Source organism: Crinia signifera, chromosome 9 (assembly GCF_055691185.1).
Source record: "Crinia signifera chromosome 9, ASM5569118v1, whole genome shotgun sequence".
NCBI classification, from domain to species: Eukaryota; Metazoa; Chordata; class Amphibia; order Anura; family Myobatrachidae; genus Crinia; species Crinia signifera.
Window position 1 is genome coordinate 37,406,267 of NC_139225.1, and position 21,709 is coordinate 37,427,975.

General features: G+C 45.6%; 2 protein-coding genes across 3 annotated transcripts in view; one reads left to right on the forward strand and one right to left on the reverse strand.

The window, feature by feature from the left end:
* The window catches only part of PLXNB3 (plexin B3), a 79,309-nt gene extending 69,139 nt beyond the window's left edge, over nucleotides 1–10,170 (forward strand). For both annotated transcript variants that reach the window (XM_083158836.1, XM_083158837.1), the window contains exons 26-35: nucleotides 281–587; nucleotides 5,328–5,431; nucleotides 5,747–5,834; nucleotides 5,942–6,108; nucleotides 6,215–6,375; nucleotides 6,481–6,628; nucleotides 6,714–6,778; nucleotides 7,850–7,925; nucleotides 8,820–8,894; nucleotides 9,223–10,170. In XM_083158836.1, coding sequence (XP_083014962.1) covers nucleotides 281–587; nucleotides 5,328–5,431; nucleotides 5,747–5,834; nucleotides 5,942–6,108; nucleotides 6,215–6,375; nucleotides 6,481–6,628; nucleotides 6,714–6,778; nucleotides 7,850–7,925; nucleotides 8,820–8,894; nucleotides 9,223–9,327 — 1,296 coding nt within the window. In that variant the 3' untranslated portion in view covers nucleotides 9,328–10,170. The remainder of the gene's footprint in view (nucleotides 1–280; nucleotides 588–5,327; nucleotides 5,432–5,746; nucleotides 5,835–5,941; nucleotides 6,109–6,214; nucleotides 6,376–6,480; nucleotides 6,629–6,713; nucleotides 6,779–7,849; nucleotides 7,926–8,819; nucleotides 8,895–9,222) is intronic.
* Nucleotides 10,171–11,797: 1,627 nt separating this feature from the next.
* On the reverse strand, nucleotides 11,798–21,046 carry LOC146036842 (protocadherin-8-like). Its single transcript, XM_083160706.1, has 4 exons — nucleotides 18,307–21,046; nucleotides 17,162–17,280; nucleotides 15,138–15,268; nucleotides 11,798–12,427 (listed from the first exon to the last, which is right to left on the reverse strand). Exons 1-4 carry the CDS (start codon nucleotides 20,656–20,658, stop codon nucleotides 12,057–12,059), a joined length of 2,973 nt encoding a protein of 990 aa, XP_083016832.1. The 5' UTR covers nucleotides 20,659–21,046; the 3' UTR covers nucleotides 11,798–12,056.
* Between the last annotated feature and the right edge of the window lie 663 nt (nucleotides 21,047–21,709).

Consider the following 21,709-nt stretch of genomic DNA (forward strand, 5'->3'; position numbering starts at 1 on the left):
AGTGTTTCCTTTGGCACATCATGGGCATTTTTCCCGAAAATCGCCCCTGCTTCACTCCATAAAACATTAAACAACATTGACCATATTCTGATAGTTTTCATTATGCTAACATAGAACCTCAACCCTGGTCGTGAAAAGCACTGAGTACGCTTAACTGTGATGGGGAGCAGGCCGTTGGCGGAGCACCGCATTTGTCTGGCCAGCCCATATGTGATCCTGAAAATGCAACTTTACCTCCTCATGGAAGCAGACTTTTATTTGTACCCTTCCCTCCATGCAGGAAGCAGCAGCAGAGCCTCTGTACATGTTGTACTGCGCCATAAAGTATCAGGTGGACAAAGGGCCAGTGGACGCGGTGACCGGGAAAGCCAAGCGCACTCTGAATGATTGTCGGCTGCTGCGGGAGGACATCGAGTATCGGCAAATGACTCTCACCGTCATAGTGAAGAATGGAGCAGAAGTGCAGCGCGTGCCGGTGAAAGTGCTCGACACAGACACCATCACTCAGGTTAAAGGGAAGATCTTGAATCATGTGTACAAGGGAACCCCATTCTCCCAGCGGCCGCCTGCACACACACTGGACCTAGGTAAGGTGGGCTGAGCTAGGAACTAAGGGGTAGATTTATTAAGCTCGGTGAAGTGATGAAGCGTCTGGTTTTTATCACCGGCCAATCAGCTCCTACCTGTCATTTTTTAAACCAAGCCTGTAACTTGGTATTTTTGAGGTAAAAAGGGGGGATGGGAAGGGATGTAACCCGAGCACAAGTGACAAAGAGATGTTTTACAGATATACATGCATAGATACTTGGAATATGTGATTACCACAATTAAGTCAAATTGTCCACCTATAGTAAGGTAGGTAATGGCGTGGCGGTGCTCCCCTGAGAGTAGATATACAGTACCAAAGTAGAAGAGAAAAAGTACTCTTTTGTTTGGGGGCACTTCTTTAAATTGTCAAAAAGATGTTTAACAAAAGTTAATCATAAAATTTAGCTTTTAATAATCATTTAAAAATAGAGATTTACAAACATACAGACATAAAACACCAAACATATATATCATAGGTGGAGTACAGGTAATTTATGGAATAGTTTTTGTACTTTTCCTATGGATTAGGTAGACTCCTGAATTTACCAGATTAGGGGAACAATAGTTTGTGAAATACAAATAGCTGTGCTTAGTGTCAGCTTCTTATTATATTAGGTTCCTGTTCCTGTCTGGATGGTATTAAAAGCTAGCGAAATATCTATTGACAGTGTTGGGACCAAAGAGGAGTCGTCCTGCTCTGGTACAGTCCAGACATTGGCAGTATACTGTGGCAATTATAGTTGTATATTATTGTTGCCGTAAATTTAAAGCAAGGAAATATTTACTGGTGCTGGGTATATGGTTGCGACGGTAACCGCTTCAACAAAGATGCAGGGTATAGGTGCTTAAATATAAATTTACACAAGTGACACTCACAGTGGTAAAGATCAATAAGGCTGCTGCTGACCTTCGCAACCGTACTGGTTCCCTGAAAGTCAGTGAGCGGTCATTGATATTCTTTCTGTATGTAAAAAGTGTCAGAGAGCAAAATTGGGGCATCTGCTGTCTCTTTTAGGTAGATCAGAAACCCTGTTGCAATCTTGGTCAGTGCAGGTTTAAATGATTTCTATACCTATTGGGAGATGAGTGCCCCTAATGGTAGGTAGAAGTGTATAGAGGGAGGTATAGGAGGCGTCTTACTCTCGGGGGTAGGTGTGCTGCTGTCTGCTATGTGCTTGTATGCTGGAGCATTGATAGCAGATGAGCAACGCCTGCCTCCTGTCTGCGTGAGTAGAGAGTTAGATCTCACAAAGTGGGGAGCAGAGAAAGAGAGTACGCAGAGCTGCTGTGTGTACGATGTAGCAATGTGACACAAGCAGTGCGCCAATAAAAGAGTAGCGGTTACCGCTACCAGTCCGCTGTGCCCAGTCTCCTAGGGTCTGGATCTGCTAGTCGCCGTTACATGCGGCAGGGCATAGAGATGAGCCGCTAGTGCGGCTTAGGTCAGACGGCCGTTTCGCTGGGGGTTGGGGTTCCTCAGTGCCTGTGACATAGTTAGTCACAAGGGGGTTTATATAAGCCATTTATTGGCTGTTCACGTCAGCTGGGATGGCTGATTGATAGTATGTGATTCACCTGATACAGTTTCTATCTTTCGTTAATAGCAATAGGCAAATGAAAGTTAATGTCAGAAAAAAGTAGTTTTTATTTTTTGAGTGAGATCAAAACAAAGAGTACATTTGAGTAAGCGTATGTATGCGGGTAAATGCTGTGAGCGATATGTCACAGATAATGCCCGACATATTTTTACAGGGAAGAATATACATGGAAGGTTATAAGGCTGATAGCTGTATCTTAATTATCTGCCTTATAGGTAATCGTTGCAATCAGGAGATGTCAGTAAAGGTAGTGACATATAATCTAGTTATTCTGTGCAGGAGATATTAAAGACAGCACACACGGGACCATTATGTGAGCATTAGTTACTGCGTGTAAAATGGTTACAGTTCAGCAACAATCTGAACTTGTTGCTATCAACGAAAGATAGAAACTGTATCAGGTGAATCACATACCATCCCAGCTGACGTGAACAGCCAATAAACAGCTTATATAAACCCCCTTGTGACTAACTATGTCACAGGCACTGAGGAAGCCCAACCTCCAGCGAAACGGCCGTCTGACCTAAGCCGCACTAGCGGCTCATCTCTATACCCTGCCGCATGTAACGGCGACTAGCAGATCCAGACCCTAGGAGACTGGGCACAGCGGACTGGTAAGTGGCAGTAACCGCTACTCTTTTATTGGCGCACTGCTTGTGTCACATTGCTACATCGTACACACAGCAGCTCTGCGTACTCTCTTTCTCTGCTCCCCACTTTGTGAGATCTAACTCTCTACTCACGCAGACAGGAGGCAGGTGTCGCTCATCTGCTATCAATGCTCCAGCATACAAGCACATAGCAGACAGCAGCACACCTTACCCCCGAAAGTAAGACGCCTCCTATACCTCCCTCTATACACATCTACCTACCATTAGGGACACTCTCATCTCCAATAGGTATAGAAATCATTTAACCCTGCACTGACCAAGATTGCAACAGGGTTTCTGATCTATCTAAGAAAGACAGCAGATGCCCCAATTTTGCTCTTTCTGACACTTTTTACATACAGAAAGAATATCAATGACCGCTCACTGACTTTCAGGGAACCAGTACGGTTGCGAAGGTCAGCAGCAGCCTTATTGATCTTTACCACTGTGAGTGTCACTTGTGTAAATTTATATTTAAGCACCTATACCCTGCATCTTTGTTGAAGCAGTTACCGTCGCAACCATATACCCAGCACCAGTAAATATTTCCTTGCTTTAAATTTACGGCAACAATAATATACAACTATAATTGCCACAGTATACTGCCAATGTCTGGACTGTACCAGAGCAGGATGACTCCTCTTTGGTCCCAACACTGTCAATAGATATTTCGCTAGCTTCTAATACCGTCCAGACAGGAACAGGAACCTAATATAATAAGAAGCGGACACTAAGCACAGCTATTTGTATTTCACAAACTATTGTTCCCCTAATCTGGTAAATTCAGGAGTCTACCTAATCCATAGGAAAAGTACAAAAACTATTCCATAAATTACCTGTACTCCACCTATGATATATATGTTTGGTGTTGTATGTCTGTATGTTTGTAAATCTCTATTTTTAAATGATTATTAAAAGCTAAATTGTATGATTAACTTTTGTTAAACATCTTTTTGACAATTTAAAGGAGTGCCCCCAAACAAAAGAGAGTACTTTTTCTCTTCTACTTTGGTCAAGCCTGTAACTTCACAGGTAGAAGCTGATTGGCCGGTGATAAAAAACAGACATTTTATCACTTCACCGAGCTTAATGAATCTACACCTCAATTGTTACAGTTCGGTGCCGTTACTACCATGTGCAGTTAATGTGAAGCCTAAATAAACATGAGCCACAGTGTGAAATCTGGTGCACTGATAAATACCTTCCCCCGATCCCAGCAGAATAAATCATTATGACCGTATTAGTCAGCTGGTATTACAATTCTTTTCGCCTGCATCAATGTGGTTGAGATCAGTTAGTGATAGTACCTGCAGTTATACCGTGACACCGCCATTAAATCACTACACAAACAAAGAAGGTTGTTCAAGGGCCCCATACACTACAACGATATGTCTGACCCTGAAGTCAGATGCAATTTCCTTGACCTTCCCCATGACCTTCCTGGGAGTGGTTCCATTCAATTTTGTACTTTGGTGTCATTTTTGCATAAGATATATCTCATGCGCTTGATCAAGCCAAGATAATTTGCATGAGATATCTTATTGTATGCAATTGTACCATAAAATATATCTCATGGGCTCGATTAGGGGGCCTTGAAATGCCGTTAAACTTCCTGCGATACATCGCATGCGCAAAAAGCACTCCATCCAATTCCGATAAATCAGTGGTGCAGTACAACCAATCTAAGGGCTCCTATACGACACACACATGGGACTGCGCATCGGATCAGATGGGAAACAAACGATTTGACACTTTTCAAACAACAATCGTTTAAAATCGTTCTAGTGTACGGGGCCCTTAAGACTAGACAATTGACTTATAATATAGATATAGGTGCAGGGTGCCTGGGCCCCACTGCTGCACCTGTCACTGTCTTCCTGTCACCCATTGTTTTTTCCTGTCACACTCTGCCTCCCGCCTCTCCCTGTCACCCACTGCCACTTGTTAACTTCAGTTGGGGTGGATGAGGCGGACCCAAATTATACTTCCTGGGCCCACAAGTTCTGTCACTGGTAATAAGTAATATCTGTTTGAAATAGCGTTAGTGGCTAAATGACCTCAGCGGTGATCGGTAAAGCTTGTAAGGAATAATATGTGCTCTACTGCTGACTGTAAGGTAACTAGATCCCAGTGCTACGTATAGGAAAGCCCTGCTTACACTTGGCCTGTTATACATAGGTGGCTCTTCTCATCTAGTTTTCTCATAGCTGCTTTTTATCAGTATATTGTAACAGTGCTTGTAACGTCCACACTAGCCGTGCATGTTTTCCAGTTCTCCTCCTAGCAGAAGCACAAGTTAAATAATTAGCACTTGTGGCTCTAGTGTCCACCATTAATGAATACACCATTGCAGCAAGGAGATATGGAAAACATGCTTGCGAGTATGTTATGAATGGAGGAATTGAGAATCACTGTCCCAGAGCATAAACTATAACCACAGTGCATTGTGTTCTCAGAAAACATTTGTTAAGCATTCTGTGTCTCTCCTCAGAATGGCGGTCTGGCCAGGCGGGCCATCTGACTCTGTCGGATGAGGACTTGACCTCGTTAGTACAGGATCAGTGGAAGAGACTGAACACTTTGCACCATTACAAGGTGAGGTGTTTTGTACTTGTGGCTGAGTCTTACAATGGAGTCATCTGCCGCCAGGCTCCTGCTCCCAAGGGGGCACCTCTCCTCCCCTGCCAGTTTGAATCAGTTAATTGAAATCCGTCATTTCGTTTCTGTGGCTGACTCCCCCTCCTAACATAATTTTTGCAAGTGTCACACCCTGTATTAGAACTCATGATCTGTTTTACTGGAGACAGACACCTTACTGATTAAGCTATTTGGGGGACACCAATATTTATCTTGCCTCCGGGCAACTGGGACGGACTTACACCACTGCTTACACCTCTCTTCTGATAACAGGTCCCCAATGATGCAACCGTGGCCTTGATACCCCGGCTACATAATAATCAATGTGAGACCACAAACAACAGTTTCCTGAGCGGAGAGAGTGAGTGGTTTCTTTGAGCAGCTATCGATAGTCTTACATGACGTCCCCATTTAGTTCAGTTGTGTTCTCTAAATGAGCCTTCTCCAAACCACCTCTTTCCATAACAGAAACTCCAATGTTGGAAGATGGTGAAGAAGGTGGCATTAGAACGTGGCACTTGGTAAAATCTGTGGAAGAACCAGAAGTCTGTAAGCAGCGACGTAGCAGTTTGCGAGAGAGAGAGCGCGCCAAAGCTATCCCAGAGATCTACCTAACACGTCTGCTGTCCATGAAGGTGAGGAGCATGGTGCCCAAAGTCTCTGTGGAGTAATCCAACCATGAGGGCCTGTTGGGTTCCTCTAATACGGACATTGAGTCTACCCGATATTTGCCCCTTACAGGGAACTCTGCAGAAGTTTGTGGATGACACATTCCAGGTGATGTTGGGCGTAAACCGGCCCGTGCCCATCGCCATCAAATATTTCTTTGATTTCCTGGATGAAATGGCAGAGAAACACGGGATCGAGGACGCAGAGACCGTGCACATTTGGAAAACCCACAGGTGAGTACAGGGCTTGCATTACGCTGTAGGATCCTCGGTTCATTTTTATTTTCTTGCCTATCTCTCGTCAGATCCTTAGACTTTTATGTGTGTCTCTACTTGCAGCCTCATGCAGAGGTTCTGGGTGCTCGTACTGAAAAACCCTCAAATGGTCTTCGATATTGAGGTGTCGGAGAATGTAGACTCCATCCTGTCCGTCATTGCTCAGACCTTTATTGACTCGTGTACCACCTCTGAGCACAAAGTGGGGAGAGTGAGTATGCCAAGATTATCGGTGGGAAGTTAGCGGTGTCTCCTACGTATGTGTCCACAGGTGACTGGTACATTTCTCCTTACAGGATTCACCTGTCAACAAATTGCTTTATGCACGTGAAATCCCGCGTTACAAGCAGCTGGTGGAGAAGTAAGTACATACTGGCTTGTAATCTACATGGGACTAGTCCCCCAGAATGCAGATGGCAAAATACCCAAATACTGCATTTGTGGCAAAATGTTGAATTTACTCTAAAAAAGTGCATTCTAGCATGAAAAGACCCGCTTGGCCGCAAGGAGGCTGTGTGTGGTCGCACACAGCAGTGTGGCCAGATCCTGCAGAACAGCATCTGACCACTGCTGACCCGATTTCAGGTGAAACAGTGGGACCGATTCAGGACCATTCTGATGGTGGGGGGTCTGCACCCGCGCAGACCCTCTGTGCGAACGCCTTCGGCGAGTATCATACTCACTGAGGGGAGGGCCGGGGGTGGCTGCAGGGGACAGCCCAGTGTTTTATGGGCGTTCCCCTGGGCCAAGGGTGGTGACGGTGACAGTGACATAATTTCCCTCCCATTTGAGCCGATAGTGGCTATAATTAGTCATTAAAAGATTTCTCCTGCTAGCGGCTGCATGCCAGGGCATATGGGCACCATTAGGCAGGGGCGTTAAGGTGCTCGCTAGGCATGCTGTGGTAGGTCCTGGCGGCTGTGGCTCCGCCGCTAATGTGTGGGTGGCCACATAGGAGTCTGTGTGCCCCCCCCCCCCATGTAGCATGCTACCTTAAATCATGTTGCTACTCAGGAGGGGGGAATATGTCTGTAGTCCTACAATAGTACTCAGGCAGATTCCCTACTATGGCAGTGGTTCCCAACCCTGGTCCTCAAGTACCCCCAGCAGTGCACGTTTTCCAGGTCTCCACACAGAATCACAGGGGAGATAATTAGCTCCACCTGTGAATCTTTTAAAATGTGCCTGAATAATCTGTGCACCTACCGGGTGACCTGGAAAACATGCACTGTTGGGGGTACTTGAGGACCAGGGTTGGGAACCACTGTTCTATGGGATCGGGAGGTCAGGAACGATGTATTATGAAGCACATGCAAGTATCCTCAGATCCGACCCATAATTCTATAGTGTGTAATGACCCTTAATCTGTATCTATAAAGGGTGTTATAATTGCCCTTGTGCAGGTTGTACATTGTATCCCTGTCATTATTAGGTACTATACGGACATCAGACAGACTGCCCCGGCCAGTTACCAGGAAATGAACTCGTCTCTCACCGAGCTGTCTGGGGTAAGTAGATCTTCTCTCTGCATTCTGAGATAATACCACAGTATGTGGTGTTCCCCCATTAGCAGTGTGTGTGTGTGGAGGGGGGGGGGGGGGTTTATTCCCCTGTGTTCCCCTTAGTTCCCCTTAGCAGTAGTGCCATATGTAGCCTCAGAGCATTCTAAGGTGACTATGGGGTATACAAATATAAAGTAACTTTCACCTTGTTGCCACCACCTCTCTGTGCTGGCGGGTGACTGTGAAGCTGGTAGGGCATCTGGGAGCCGGCCCTGGTAGAGGTGATGTATCTGGGTGCCAGGCGGGCGGCTGGTGCCTGGTCGGGTAGCGATGTGCAGTGCTGCTGTGGGCGTGCAAAGCGATTGTTAGGCCTGTCCAGCGTGACCTCTGACGCTACCCGGCATTAGACTGCGCATGCCAAATCCCAGGATCCTGCCTATCCCGATCTCTGGATTGGCCACCTAATCACCGGTAACCAGGGAAACAGCTGGGTTCTCCAAGAGTACAGCTACTAGTCTTATGGTGTGTACACAAGGTACTTTTTGCCTTCCCATGTTGACGATATAGTCAACATCGGATCGGAATCGGATGCAGATCGCAAGGGTTTTAACCCTTCAGATCCCGATCCGATTCCGATGCGCGTCACGTATCGCAAGGCAGAAAGTCTTGTCTGCCTTGACTATATAGTGCAGATCTGCACTATATAGTCAGACTTGTATGCAAATCGGATGTGCCTTCAGATACTATCTACGATCCGATCTGATCGGATCGTGGATAGTATCTGAAGGCATATCTGACCGTGTGTACACATCATTAGACTGCAATTAATCAGCATATGTGTATTATATAAAGCTGCTGTTTTACCGAATGTCTATTGAAAGCAGCTCTGCCTCATTACAGATTCATGCAGCTGACCTGAACTCCTTGGTGGCCCTGCAGGAACTGTACAATTATATCAACAAGTACTATGACCAGGTGAGTGCAAAGCATTTGCCTTCACGCCGATCAGCTAGTCCAGGCATGTCCATGGCCCTCCAGCTGTTGTAAAACTACAAGTCCCATCATGCCTTGCCACAGTTTTGCTACTAGGGTATGCTAAAACTATGGCAAGGTATGCTGGGATGTGTAGTTTCACAACAGCTGGAGGGCCACAGTTTGGACATGCCTGAGCTAGTCCCTTCTGTTGCAGGTTGTGCAAGTTGGGGCATTGAGTGCTCTGTGTGAGACGAGCCATACATGTGTTGGGAAGTGGTAGACGTCCAATGTCCTAGCAGTCATCGGTCCTCTTATTTCTCTCTCACAGATCAGCACAGCTCTGGAGGAGGATCCCAGTGGGCAGAAGATGCAGCTGGCTTACCGCTTGCAGCAGATCTCCGCCCTGGTGGAGAATAAAGTAACGGATCTATAAGAACACTGGCGGCTGCAGCACCGCAGCTTTCTACTTTCTTCTGTAATAAAGACTGTGGGGATCCAACCGCTACCTGTCGGTAGCATTTCAGGTTACGGTCCCATTTATCAGTCAGCCTGCTCAGGGGAATAATCCGTTTCTGGCCTAAACCCACTTGCAGACTTTCTGAGCCAATGAAATTTGCCCCATTAGGTTTTAGCTGTTGTCAGATTATAGGCGTAAGTACCACCAGTATGCACTGGTGACGCTAAGTACCTCCACTATGCTCTGCCTTACCCAGAATCCTTTGCACTTATACGGTCAGCCCAGCAGTGCACTGTCTACCTCAGTGAAACTGTACGTGCCTTAGTTTAACAAACATCCTGGTGCCTGGAATTCCTCTGTACGGCCTTCCTAATCCTAATTAATGGTAACACCACTGAATACAGCTCTAGTTCTTGCCCCCCCGTCAGCTGTATAGTAAGGAAGGCATCCATGCAATATATATGTGTGTGCTTTTGTGTCCTACGTGCTTGTGTGTGAGCTTCCTACGGTAACTAGCGCAGGTGTTTTGTGTGGAGAAAGGTATAGGACACTAGTGGCAGGGCACTATTTACATTTAGTAGGTTATATTGGCTATATTTTCTAGCCTGTCTCTGGGACGACCAGCGGGGACGGTCTTCCGCGGATGTCTCGCCGTGTATGTCCGTGTTTCTTCAGAGCCTTGTTGTACGTTTGTCTCCAGAGAGCCTTGTATAGCTTTTTTTTTTCTAACTTATGCAAAAGCTGTAAATAGATATAACTATATTTATTGTCCTTTTTATGCATTGTTTTTTTTTCAAATAAATTGATTTTTTAAAAAGAGCGATTCTGTATTTTATACTATAGAATATCTTTAGAGGGGAGTTATTTATTACCTCAGTCAGAAACATGCTTATTAGTGCATCGTACACCATGACACCCTAACACAGGCTTTCCCAAACTCCACCGATGCAGTCCAGGTTTTAAGGAATATCCATGCTTGTTCACAGGTGACTTGCCATACTATTCTTGTAAACCAAGCCTCTCCAATTGAAGATCTGATCACAGACTGGGATCGTGCCAAATTATCTTCATTATTTCATTTAAAAGGAACGTGTCAGGGTTTTCAAAATGAGAAATCTAGTGCGCTGCGGGTGGTGTAGATCAGCACAGAGACCATGTCCAACAGTCAATCAGTCAACACACACAAGACTGACCATGGCAAACAGTCGACATGGGAATGATTTACACATGAAAAGGTCAACGTGAGTCTTCAGGGTTTTTTTTATGTCAATGTTGACTCCTGACCACACGGACCGCTAAACAGTGTATAGCACATGTCTTCAACCTGTGGCCCTCCAGATGTTGTAGAACAACATGTCCCATCATGCCCTGACAGTTTTATCATGCTCTCATAGGAAAAAATGTGGCAATGCATGTTGGAACATGTAGTTTCACAACATCTGGAGGGCCACAGGTTGAAGACCCATGGTGTATAGCGTACACTAGAGATGCTTATTATTCCGATACTTGTGGACAATCACGGCTCCCACGATGTGCATCGTATGTTAAAAAATCGCATCGCATGCGATTTTTAACAGAAATGCATCCAAATGCATTGAAATTTGTATCAAACATGTTCAATGGCCCCCAAATGTCATTTTTCAGGCTGTACCACCCCCACTATCAACGCGAACCCGAAGCGTGGCGAGTGCAGCGAGCCCGCGAGGGGCGGCGGTACTCGTCCTACGACCTTTTCATACTCCCACTATCCACGTCGGCGTGGAGTTGAGAATAGAAAGTGTGTCGAGCGCAGCGAGCCACCGAGCCCGAAGCGTGGCGAGGGGACGCGGATACCTTCACAGGTATCCGCGTCCCCTCGCGGGCTTCACAGGTATCCGCGTCCCCTTGCGGGCTTCACAGGTGTCCGCGTCCCCTCGCGGGGCTCGCCACGCTTCGGGCTCGCTGTGCTCGCCACACTTTCTATTCTCAACTCCACGCCGACATGGATAGTGGGGGTATGAAAAGGTCGTAGGACGCGTACCGCCGCCCCTCGCGGGCTCGCTGCGCTCGCCACGCTTCGGGTTCGCGTTGATAGTGGGGGTGGTATAGCATGAAAAATGACATTTGGGGGCCATTGAACATGTTTGATACAAATTTCAATGCATTTGGATGCATTTCTGTTAAAAATCGCATGCGATCGCATGTGATCAAATTGCATGCGATCGCATGCGATGCGATTGCATGCGATTTTTAAAAATGCCTAAAACCGGCAAAAATCGTATCCAATCGCATGCCGCTACATATGGCATGCGATGGGAGCCGTGATAATCCACAAGTACCAATTATTCCCAATCCATGTGGATGGGTAACGCATGAAAAAGTCCCAAAAAGAACAAAAATCATGTTTGTTTCTAAATAAATATTTATTGAAAAAGTTAATTCTTCATATACAAATAGTCATATATATACAGTCTAGAACAATGTAATAAAACACTCTGAACACACAGATGATGGTGGAAAAGACACGGCAACTATAGACCACAAGGATAATACATTGATACTGACATCCGAGTTGATTGGCAGCAGTGGGCAAGGCTAACCTGCATACGGTGCCCGTACTCTCCAAGCACCCTGGAATCCAGTACAGTCAGCCAGTGGGTGAGCTTGTTCTGGTCAGACTGATGTCCATATATAATGTGTTGGCGCTGATCGATTGTAACACGAGCTTAGAACGTGGTAGCCACTTCCTCAGAATGAGTTTGTAGCGAGACTTCAGGCTTATAACGTATGTCTCGGTGCCCTCTGGCCAGCTTGGAGGAGGACAAAGTGGCACTTCTGTATACTAGATCATAGTCTTTCTGTGCTGGCTGGTGGGTGATATGGTAGTAGGAGTCCTTGGTACTGTAATGGGGGAGGGGAGCATTGCCTGCTCTGGGATGGTAGGTGTTATAGTAAGGGGGGGCCATTGTGTAAGACGATGCGTATTCCTTCTGGTATTGGATTGTGTAGAGTTCCTGGTACAGGGATCTGTTGCTTCTGTGAATGAACGGTCTCTTTGGGTTTTGGAGTTCCAACACTTTGTCACGTCTCTCAGCAGCTGGGAAAAATAAAGTCAGAGAGTCATGCTTTGTTCTTTGTATAAGATCTCAATAGCAATGTTCCTGAGCACCGCTCTGGCCAGGCCGTATTCCTGATATCTGTGTGCCAGGTAGGGGGGGTGCACGCATTGCTATGTGCATTGCACCCTCATTGCTGCCATGTTTTGACTATGGCTTGGTTATTATTAAACTATATACGGTACTTGTTTCCTAGCACGGCGCCCCCGATTTTCATCACAGTGCATCTTATGCAATCGCATCGCATGCAATATAGCGGCATGCGATGCGATTTTTTATTGTACAAGCACCCTAATGGGTGATTACAATGTTAAATGCACCCCCACTATCAACGCCAACCCGAAGCATGGTGAGCGCAGCGGTACGCTTCCTCGGACCTTTTCATACCCCCACTATCCACGTCGGCTTGGAGTCGATTTTAGATAGTGTGGCGAGCCACCGAGCCCGAAGCGTGGCGAGCGGACACGGATTACTTTACATGTTTTCCGCATTGGGGCTCGCCAAGCTTCGGGCTCGTATTCCGCGGCCGCTCGCCACTCTTCCGGCTCGGTGGCCCGCTGCGCTTGCCACACTATCTAAAATCAACTCCACGCTGACGTGGATAGTGGGGGTATTAAAAGGTCGGAGGACGCGTACCGCCGCCCCTCGCCACACTTCGGGTTGACATTGATAGTGGGGGTGTTGTTGACAATGGGGGTGCATTTAACATTGTAAGCACCCATCAGGGTGCTTGTACAATTAAAAATCACATCGCATGGCATGCCATTTGCTGGCATGCGATGCTATGCGATATTTCATTGTACAAGCACTCCTGGTAATTTAACGTGAATATTGCATCGCATACCACTAAATAGGGTATGCGATGGGTGCCGTGCTAGGAAACAAGTACCCTATATACTTATGGGGCTTTGATCCAGCGGGGTCCTTATGTGGGAACGGTGCACAGGAAAAAAGTTATTGTAACTGATACTAGCTAGCGGGATCTAGCTGACTAAAATGAGGTATATAATAGCTATATTTATACATTATAGGCTGTTCTTCGTCTCTATAGGCTGTTCTTCGGCTGGACTTCAAGTGTTCTATGCACCGTTGGCCACTAGATAGCACCAGACAGTGCAATTCAAATATTGCTCCGTTTAGGCGCTTCCAGCCACCGGTGCTGAAATGACTTTTCTATCATTTTGACGGGCTGGTAACAAGTACACTGTATAACATTTATTTCATATCAGTCAAATACAATGCATTTCAATACAGAGATATATACCAGGTTGGCAGAGGAACAGTGACACCTAGTGGATAAAATATAATACAGGATTGTAGGAGAAAGTGAACTGCACAGCAATGCCAGGCATTTTAATACATGTTGGCATTGCAGTTTTAACACAAAAACTGTCAGTTTCATAAGTAGTGATCTCTGTCATGTGATGGCCACTTCTTCATTCTGCTACCCAGAGGCAAATTTTGCGGCTGATAGCAGGCGACAGTGATAGAGTACCCTGGCACGTACACCTACCGATAAATGCTCAGCTGTGTGACCATCGGCACTTAGTACAAATCTGAATCAGGCTTTTGGAAGTAGGGTTAATACCTTTATCACATGTAAAGTAACCTGCCTGCCCCCATACATACAGTGCATGAGACCATTGTTTTTATCCTATCAAAGAACTTCAAAGGGACTTTATAGGCAGATGCATGTGATGTCATAATGTCACCCGGTAGTCACACAATGCTCCTATGGGAATGTTTTGGACGACCAGGATATCTTTATGGGGCCCCTTGGGACCTGCTTGGCCCTAGGCAGGTGCCTAGGTTGTCTTGTGGAAACTCTGCCTCTGCTGCTACTAAGTGCCCTAACTAGTGTTGTGCGAGGGGAGCCGCTGCACACAGCTCTGTGTGGGGGCACTGCCCCACGGCCCCTATGTCTGGCAAGCTGGGGGACTAGAATACTAGAATGGCACCCTGTAGCCGGGCTCTCTGCTGCAATTCCAGACAGTGTATCTATCAGACACTGGGGGTGATTCAGGTTTATTCGCAAAGCTAATGGACAAAACCATGCTGCTTTGCAGGTGGGGCAGATGTAACATGTGCAGAGGGAGTTCGATTTGGGTGAGGTGTGTTCAAACTGATATCTATATTGCAGTGTAAGAATCAAGCAGCCAGTATTTACCCTGCACAGAAACAAAATAACCCCCCAAATCTAACACTCTCTGTACATTACATCTGCCCCACCTGTAGTGCAGCATGGTTTTGTCCATTAGCAAACCAAGGACCTGATTCTGGTTCACTCGCAAAAGCAAATTCTCTCTCTAATGGACAAAACCATGCTGCACTGCAGGTGGGGCAGATGTAACAGGTGCAGAGAGAGTTAGATTTGGGTGGGGTATGTTCAAACAAATCTAAATTGCAGTGTAAGAATAGAGCAGCCAGTATATACTCTGCACAGAAACAAAATAGCTCACACAAATGTAAGTCTCTCTGCACATGTTACATCTGCCCCACCTGCAGCGCAGCATGGTTTTGTCCATTAGCAAACCAAATGTGCTTTGCAAATGAACCTGAATCAGGCCCTAAATGTATTATCTCCGACATTGCAGAGGGCTTCGTAGACCTGCATTTACTACTGGCCCTGTGAACCTAAATCCTTTTCTAATAGTTGAAGATGGGGGGGAAACACATGAAACAGAAGCTTACCAGCTTTCTCCAGAGAGGGCGTCTCACTCCCCTTCTTCACACCTTCCCCACTGGTGTCTGAGGCACTGTCATTGAAGTCACTGTCACCTTTCCCACTGTCCTTTGCACTGAATTGCACTGGATGTGACCCCCTATAAGAAATACATTTCCATTAGTTAGAGGTGGAGGAATTGTATATACAATCCGGTTTGGATAGCTGTCCCATCATCTATTACATCACTTGCCTAACACGTTATATACCCTCCAAGTGTATAATAGACACGTTACAATTATTGTATACAATATCGCATCTCTGTTTTGTGATGAGATGAGATCTAGTACAAAAAGTATGTGCAGCACATAATCTATATATAATAATAATAATAAAAAAAATAATTGTACCGTGTATGGGCACCTTTTATAGTGTGTCACTTCATTACAACCCCACCCTCAAGCTAACACCGGCGTTCACATGTGTTATAAGCTGGTGCCAAACTAACATGTACCTGTTAGGCAGCTGCATAATGCAGTGATGTCACTCTTAGTACATAGTGGTAGATGTATGAAGCAGAGATAAGGGAGAAGAAGTGGCCCAAGGCAACCAATCAGCTGCTCTGTTTAATTTTATATTATGCAAATTACAGATGTTAATTTACTGCTGATTGGTTGCCCTGGGCCACTTCTCTGGCTCACTTCTCCCTTATCACTGCTTCATACATCTGCACCATAGTTACATTCACATGTTAGGCTTTTCAGAGGGGTATAGATCATTGGGAAGACAGCAACTAGGTCAACAAGCATTAGGTTGACACCACTAGGTCGACAATCAAGAAGGTTGACATGGGTTAAGTCGACATGGGGAAGGTCCACAGACAAAAGGTCAACATGTTTTTTTTTTTTTTCAATTTTCTTTTTTTTCTCGAATGTCGACACAGTCGACTTGGACACTGAAACATAGCACCACGTCCCCTAGCATGGCTCGCTGCACTCGCCATGCTTCGGGCACACTATTTTGTGTGCCACGCCCTAGTGGATGGTAGGGCATGAATACTGCCTGTCAGCACAAAAAAAGTGAAAAACCCCATGTCAACCTTTGCGACTGTCGACCTTCCCCACGGGGGTCTGGTTTATGATGTGCGGGAGCATGCATCATAAACGAAATTGAGTATACACACTACAGGCCCCTGTACACTTGTGCGAATTCGCCTTTTGAACTGCCCAGGACCTCCTGCATGAGATCCCAGCAAGTGCTGCCAGAGGCTGGCTGATCCGACAAATCCTACATGCAGCACGTGAGATCTAGGGGCGGATCACAAACACATGCGATTTGCCCGATTTCTAGGGCGATGCGTCAGAATTGGGTGAAATCGCAGTAGTGTATGCCCACCTTATGGGGTGAATGTACTGGGAAAGAAGTTATTCTAAATATGGGATGTTGCCCTTAGCAACCACTCCGATTCTACATTAACACCTATAAGATAATATAATGCGATTGGTTGCTACGGGAAACCTCCCATATTTAATAGAACTCCCATTTTAGTAAATGTACCCCTAAATTATTATTTTTTCCTTAAATGATATTGCTCAGAAGGTGCACACAGGGTTTTACAGTACATTTAGCATTCTAGAAAATAACTAGATTGTTACAATGCATGATGGGGGTATTCAGACCTGATTGCTAGCAGTGGCGTAACTATCATAATCCCCCCCCCCACCCAAGTAAACTTCGCAAACCCCCTTGTGTACGGCAGTGATAAAAAAAAGTTAGCTGGATTTTATCGCAGGATTTTATCGCGCAATCGTTTGATTATTATTATTATTATTGCCCACCCTGTTTGATCAGGTCTGAACAAACTGCATTCAATTATTAATAATTCAATTATTAGGCTGAATAATGGTCCATACATAGTATGCAACTGTGGTAATGTAACGCGGAAGCAGGACTGGGTGTAGTCAGACCAAATATTCACATCGTTTCCTATAGTTATTTGCTTAAATGTCCTATTATTATTATTATTATTATTATTCATCCAATGTATTGGTACCTTGGGCCAGCTGCCGACTTCTGTTGCCAATCGGTTGTACTCAGAGGAGGAGAAACTGAGCTCTGTAAGGTAAAGGTAAGATACAGTTTAATACATTTTTCTTTATTTGGTAAATAAGACTGTTACTGTGAGTGGGATACAGTCACTAGGTCGACATGCATGAAGGTCAACATGACTGAAGGTCGATAAGGGTTAGATCGACAGGGTCTTTAGGTCAACACAAGCATTAGGTCAACATGCGGAAGGTCAACAGTCAAAAAGTCGACATGGGGTTTTTGAAGTTTTTTGGGGGAACCGACATGTGCCTGAAGCAAGTGAGGGGACGCGGTGCTACGTTTTAGTGTCCATGTTGACTGTGTCGACATTCAGGACAAAAAAAGTTGAAAAACCCCATGTCAACCTTTTGACTGTCGACCGTCCCCATGTTGACCTGCTACTGCTTGTGTCGACCTAATGACCCTGTCAACCTAACCCATGTCGACCTTCATGCATGTCAACCTAGTGGTGTTGACCTAATGCTTGTTGACCTAGTAGCTGTCTATCCTATGATCCATACCCTCTGAACCTACAAAGCCATAAACATGATCTGTTGTTTCTTTGAAGCAGAGTTTTTCAGCTACAAATCTCATGCACCCACAACAGGCCAGGTTTGCTGTATTTATTTTAAATATGCTTAGGTAATTTAATCTACAAAATGTCGACATGAGTTTTTCATGGTTTTTTTTCCTCTCAAAAACAGGCATTATTTCATACCCTACCACCCGCTAGGGCGTGCAGGAAGAATATAATAGTGTGCTGAGTGCACCGTACCAGAACCATGGCGAGCGGACACAGCACACTGATACGGTGTCCATGTCAACTTGCAGGACAAAAAAACGTGAAAAACTAATTCGACCTAATGCTTGTGTCGATCTTTCCAGCCTGTCGACCTTTAGTGGCCAACCTAATGTATGAGGACCCTTAAGTGCTTTCTACATTCATGGACAAATGTTGAATATTTACTGTAAACCTACATATAAGCCGTTACAACAAATATTTTTGGTTACCTTCTCTGAGAAGCTCCCATCACACTAGTAAACTAAGTAAACAATGTACCATTATTAAGCTACAATTATGATCCAGTAACCATAATAATCTGTACTTACAGAGGAAGCTGATCGGAGGTCCCTGCACAGCTCTCCGCCAGTGCTCTCACTGCAGTTCTCGGACTCTGTGCTGAGCGACAGCTGGCAGGAATCAATAGAGGTTGGGTTGGACCCTTTGAGGTGAGTGGCCGCGTTCAGCAAAGTCCCTTCCTTCTCTCTTCCTGACCCAGGTTCTTCCAACCGCTTGGAACGATCAGATCTCTTCTTACAGGAACACCCCACAAACAAAATGGCGACTAGGAGCAACGTGCAGCCTCCAGATAGCACTGCTATGAAGATGGTGGACATATCCATCTGCTGCTCTTGCTCTCCCTCAGGTGACTGCATGATAACGATCTCCATGTTGGATGGGGTGGCCCCTGTGAGAATGAACCTTATGGTAGCATTGCAGGACAAGGAGGGCCTGCCATGGTCATAGACAGCAATTACAATGCTCAAGTCCTTAACATTCACTGAGCTCACCCTCCTGCGTAGGGAAACCTCACCACTTGCGCTATTGATGGTAAATAGGTGGTATTTATCGTGCTGTATTATGTAGGACAGTTGTGCATTCTGCCCGTCATCTGCATCCTCGGCCTCCACCCTTAGCACTATATAGTTCTCTGGTGCAGCGGTTGGCAGCAGGATATCCACTGAGCCGTTGTCTAGGACAGGGGAGGTGATCGCGGGAGGGCTGTCGTTTTTATCAATGATTTTGATTTTCAGCCGTGTATGAGCTAAAAGTTTAGGGGCTCCACAGTCACTGGCCTCAATTTCAACATCTAGTTCTTTAAGCTTTTCATAATCCAAAGATCTGACAGCTCTTACTACCCCAGAGTCACCATCAATTGCAACAAAGGTGGACCATGACTGGCCAAGTGTCTTCCCTTCCAGTAATCTGTAAGTTATTTTGCCATTTTGCTGAAAGTCAGGGTCTCTTGCTAGTACTGTAGTAATATAGGCACCAGGTGCATTGTTTTCCAGGACAGACACTTGATACAGCGATTCAGGAAATGAAGGAGCATGGTCATTTTCGTCAGTTACCTGGATGATGTACTGGATTTTGGTGGTCAGTGGGGGGGAGCCTAGGTCTTCAGCCACGAGGGTCAGTTTGTACTCAGCTATAGATTCTCTGTCTAGAGGTGCGCTGGTGACAATCATGAAGCTGTCCTCGTAGGCTTGCTGCAGCTGGAAGTGACCATGGCCATGGAGTGTGCAATGGACTTTGCCATTTAAACCAGAGTCTATGTCCGAGGTGCTGATCAGTGCAATAAAGCTGCCCTCAGCAGCTGCCTCACTGATGTAGGCTACTCCATGCTTACTGGAGGTCAGAGGTGTAATAGTGATGGTTGGCGCATTGTCATTCACATCTACAATGTGCACAGTGACTCTACAAGTGGCACTTAGTGGATTAGGTCCCAAGTCCTGAGCCTGGACATCAAACTCATAAGATTGCTTGGTTTCAAAATCAACTGTAACTTTCAAAGTTATGCCCCCAGATTTTGGATCGATTTTAAAGAGCTCACGTACCTCTTGAGACACCTGATGACTGAAGGTATAGACAATGTCTCCATTGGGACCGTCATCTGGGTCTTCTGCATTGAGGTCCATCAAGAGATAGCCTACAGGAGCATCCTCCATCAAGTCCACAGTGAGAAAGCTCTCTTCAAATGTTGGGCTGTTGTCATTAAAGTCTAGGACACGGACCTCAACTATTGCACTGCCAGTGAGAGTAGGGCTTCCTCCATCTGTAGCCACCACCTCTAAAGTGTAGGAGGACTGCATTTCCCTGTCCAGTTCTTTAATTAGAACCAAGTCTGCATACTTCAGTCCATCAGCTCTGGTCTGTACATCAATGCCAAAGTGCTTGTTAGCTGATAGGAGATAGTCCTGCACAGAGTGTAGCCCTATATCTTCATCCACTGCCATTGGCAAAGGGATCCTGCTGCCCACAGAAGCTGCTTCAGAAACATCCAGGTGTATCTCTGAACTGGGGAAGTGGGGGCTGTGGTCATTGATGTCTCTCACCTCCACTTTTAGGTTGAAGAGCTTGAAGTGCTCGCTGGAGAAGCTGGCCAAGTCCAGAGTCAGGTGACAACTTGGAGACCTTCTGCAGATCTTCTCCCGGTCTATCTTCTGTCCAATGCTTAGCTGACCATCACTCTCACGGACCTGGATGAAGGAGCTGTTCAGTTGCTTCATGAGACGGAATTTAGCAGCAGGACCATCTGTAGAGTTAAACAGTGAGTGATGAGATAGGACTGCAATCACTGTCCCAGGTGGTTCCTCTTCATAGGTGTAGAATTGCCCAATTTCCCCAAAACATAATGGAGAACACAGAGCCAGCAAGAGCGCTGTCAGGGCACCAAGCATTGTAAGTCTCTCTGTAGCTTGCAGGCTGCACTAACAGCGCAGGTATAAGTCCAGGAGCTCTGACCAGCAGCAGATGTGGAAGTAATAGCACAGGAAGACTCATGTATGTGTCTGGTCCTCTTTCCACCCTCAGGGTACATGGCCAGTGATATGCAAATAGGCTTCACACCTCCCTTCCCCAGTCTCCATGTCTCTGGGACAAATGGTAACTGAGGCTACACAAATTAAGTTGCCATTAGCAGTGCTCTCAGCGGGGGTCCAGCTAATGTACTGCAGGCTTGTGACATACACATCTCAGGCTGAAACAGGAAATTCAATTAGTTTACAGTACAAAATAAAGTTGATTAAAAAAATCGCTGTCGATGTGTAAATGTGGTTTGCCTTTCATTTCAACAACTGTTAAAGGTGAAAATATCATTGGAGCCTAAATTAAAACACATATAGTCATCATGTAAAAGAAGTGTACACATGATGCAATTTCCTTTCTATTCAATCCCGCTCGAATCGGGATTGAATCACACAGTGCCATTTACACATTCGATTTAGTCTATATAGTATTATTTGTTTATTATTTATGTACAGTTTCTTATGTAGCGCAGCAGATTCCGTTTTACAATTGTAAATAGAGACAGAACAAACTGGGTAACGACAGACAGACTTGGAGGTAAGAGGGCCCTGCTGCAAGCTTACAATCTATAGATCTGTACTATATAATCTTGCCCGCACAGTCTATATTTCTGTTCGATTTTGGTGCCGCACATTAGGATCGAAATGAATGCGCTCGGTTTTGTTTATATAAGCAAAATAAAATGTGTATGCCCTAGAAGTCTACAACTTTGGGGCATAGTTTAAAATAACCCAATAAGATGCAAACACAATTAGCCACAGTAGGGCCCATTTATCAATGACTGCATATTCAGTATGACCTGGGTGTGATATTAGTGGCCATGATCACATTGTTATATAAGCTCAGTTCCCCTGGATATATTAATAAGCACAGGCAGGGGTCCCTGCGATGTGCTCAGTGAGCTGCTTTTAGAGCATCCGCATG

Excerpts from the sequence above, each read along its gene's own strand:
- LOC146036842 (XM_083160706.1), bottom strand. The coding sequence starts at position 20,658 with ATGCTTGGTGCCCTGACAGCGCTCTTGCTGGCTCTGTGTTCTCCATTA. Across the intron at positions 17,281-18,306 it reads ACCTCCGATCAGCTTCCTCT|TCTTATTTACCAAATAAAGA; the intron begins GTAAGTACAGAT and ends TCACAGTAACAG. Across the intron at positions 15,269-17,161 it reads AAGTCGGCAGCTGGCCCAAG|GGGGTCACATCCAGTGCAAT; the intron begins GTACCAATACAT and ends TATTTCTTATAG.